We start from the raw sequence: 3,169 nt of genomic DNA, 5'->3' as shown, positions 1-3,169 counted from the left end.
TTAGTCTTTTGACCAATCTTCAGTTTTCATTCGCCTTTGCTTCTGTCGAGAAAATATATTTATGACATCGTCGATATCGATGGGTATTTCTTTATGTATATGCAGCACTGCTAACCCATTTAGCCTGTCTTCTGTCATAGAAGATCTCATGTAATTTTTCAATCTTCTCAGGGAAGAAAATGATCTTTCAGCAGTTGCTGATGTTATTGTAATTGTTGCAAAAATTTGTAGTAATATTTTAATGTTTGGGTAAAATACCTTACAATGTACCAATGTTTCAACCGCAGTTTGGGGCTTTGGATTTTCTGTGTTGGCCCATTTCGTCTTCCAGAGTTCTAATTCAGCTTGTATTTCCAAGTGAGAATTAGCTGGTATATCTTCATCATACATTAATGCCGCTTTTAATATCTCTTCTGTTTTATACTTATTATTGTTAGCAGGGATCAATCCTTCTAATGGAATAATATCTTTGAACCTATCATTAAATCTTGAATTTAATTCTGTTATAAAATGGTCAATAAAGGGAATATAAATAGTAATTCTGAACCAATCTTCAGGATTTGACGTCTTAATATTATTTCTATTTGTTTGCCGACCACACAGCCTAGGAATTTTTATTTCTTCTCCAATTTTTGATGCTACTTCAGATGCATTTGTAAAATAGATAGAAAATTCTTCATCACAGTTATCTCTCTTCGCTTCAAATATTTGAATTACTTCTTTAACATGTGAGAATGCACTAGATAAATCTTGTTTTGGACTTTGTAGTCTAATACTTAAATCTTTAGTGTAGGAAAACAAATTTGCAACTATTTCTAAACTGACAAGGAAATCGCTTCTTTTTATGGAAGAACTGAAGCTTACTGCTTTAGTTGATATTTCACGGTCAAAATCTTCTTCAATAATATCAAGAGCATTCACGATATATGGGAAAAGTTCCCGAAAAGTAATAATTGAGTCATGACGCTCAACCCACCGAGTTGTACACATGGCTTTTAATTTTGTTTTTTTTGGCAATGACACAGCATCAGTATTATCAATGGCTGCTAACAAAATATTGTTGCGTTTAGCTGAGGTAGATAAAAAAACTGAAACTGCGCCTACAATCCCAACCATGTTTCTAATAGAAGATAGCTCACAAACTTTTGATATACACAAATTTAGGCCATGACTAAAACAATGTGTATAAACAGCCAAAGGCTGCTCTTCAAGAATTAGAGCTTGGACGCCATTAAACCGACCAGACATATTAGAACCTCCATCGTATCCTTGTCCACGAACGTGTCCTAAATTTAAACCAAAATTTTCCAATTGTTTTAAAATTTCATTTTTTATAGCTATTCCTGTAGTTGAACTTAATTCTAGAAATCCCAGGAATTCTTCTTTAATCTGTGTATTATCCATATCAACATACCTAGAAAAAGGTACAAAATAAATATATAATATGAGTATATTACCGTAACTATTAATTTAAACTCACCTCACAGAAAATGATAGTTGTTCTTTAGTACTGACATCTGTTGTTTCATGGCAAATAATTGAAAAAAAAAACATTTTTTTAAATGTTTTTGACAATGCTCTCAGTAATAATTTGATGCAATACATTTATTATTTCATTTTGTATTGTTTTGCTGATCATGGTTGAATTTTTACCACACGATTTAAAATGGTCCTTCAAAATGTTATCACCAGAGTCTAAGCGAAATGATAAAAGACTTCTAAAAATTCCTTCTTTTCCTGTTATTGCTGATTCATAGTCAAGTATCCCATCGTCTCTGTGCCCTCTGAGAGATATATTGTTATGACCACAAAATATTATAATTTTTTATAATTGAAGTTAAACGTTTTCTATTAGCTTCCATTATCGATTTAGTTTTATCACTAACAATGTTATTTATAAACTTTGATCCACCTCCATTAGAATTTTGAATAAATGAAGATCCTTTTTCAGCACAAAGTTTATGGTAGTTTGTCAAACCATGATTTTTCAATAGTTCGATGCCTTTTTTAAAATTTAAGAACGGTTCAGTGACAAAAGCTTTCAATGGCTGAAAAAAGTGTATAATTTTTATGTTAATTGTAATAATTTAATATAATTATTATAAACTAATTAATAATAATAATAATTATATTAATCATTAACAATATTATTAACAATAATTTATTATAATTTATTTTATAATAATTTATTATTACCTGACAACCTTGACCACCACCACTTGGTTGAAAAATGACACAATATTTACAAAAGCCGACTTTTTTTACATCACTATAAGCCAGCCACTTGAACATGTTCAACCATTCTCTTTGAAAACATCTATTCTGATTCCCTTGTTTGACAGTTGGAAAAATAAATCCATGCATTGGTGTCCATGTATTTTTTAAGAACAATAATTTGTTTTCGTCATCAAGTTGCTTATTAAGACATAAGCCAATATCATAAGCATTCATACTCAAAGGCTAAATATCAAATAAATTAGAGAGATAGATAAATGTGTCCAAATTTAAGATGTAAATAATATATAATATATATTATATTACCGATTGATCACTAATTTTAAGGGAACTCGTTTCATTTTGAACTAATTCTATATCTTCTATAACTTCAGTTAGTGACGATTTCGTACTTTCTTCTCCTTCATTAAGCTAAAAAAATAAATGAGCCAAAATCAAATTATTAATAATATAATATTAATATACTAATAAATACTTACTGTTTTTCCTATGGATTCGTCCTCATTTTCTTTCGATTGTTTTCGAAAAAATGAAAATATAGGTTTAGTTTTCCTTTTCTTTTCTTCCATTTTAATATTGACTTGGATATAGTTATATAAAATTACGTGTACTTCAGTACTTACGCTAATAAATCGAAAATTATATAAATAATAGTACAAAACTGAAAACAACAACAAAAATACAGGGCGATAAGCATTTCATTTGATGATTACAAATTATCAGTTACCTAAAAACAAAATATAGCAACCAGGTTACATTTGGTTAAGCTCAAAAACACGCCTATTTTATGTTTGTTGACATTTCATGTCGGTATCTAAGAGCGTTTTCCATCTGACTGCACTGTCTAGTGCACACTACACGCGAACACTGATATCATAATCACAGTATCACATCATTTTCCACTCCCCCAAAATTCACGGTGTCGACCAGACGT

At 29.9% G+C, this 3,169-nt stretch overlaps 1 protein-coding gene across 1 annotated transcript; it reads right to left on the bottom strand.

Annotated features, from left to right (window-relative positions):
* LOC149057303 (52 kDa repressor of the inhibitor of the protein kinase-like) lies at positions 1-2,804 on the bottom strand. Its single transcript, XM_089223371.1, has 6 exons — positions 2,715-2,804; positions 2,542-2,646; positions 2,197-2,460; positions 1,903-2,048; positions 1,654-1,784; positions 1-1,286 (listed from the first exon to the last, which is right to left on the bottom strand). The coding sequence occupies exons 1-6, from the start codon at positions 2,802-2,804 to the stop codon at positions 1-3; spliced, it is 2,022 nt and encodes a 673-aa protein (XP_089079497.1).
* Positions 2,805-3,169: the final 365 nt, after the last annotated feature.

Source organism: Diuraphis noxia, unplaced genomic scaffold, assembly GCF_037042655.1.
Source record: "Diuraphis noxia isolate RWA-SAM2 unplaced genomic scaffold, SU_Dnox_SAM2 contig0003, whole genome shotgun sequence".
In the NCBI taxonomy this organism is placed as follows: domain Eukaryota; kingdom Metazoa; phylum Arthropoda; class Insecta; order Hemiptera; family Aphididae; genus Diuraphis; species Diuraphis noxia.
The sequence above is the reverse complement of the archived record's forward strand: the minus strand, read 5'-3'. Positions and strand labels throughout refer to the sequence as shown.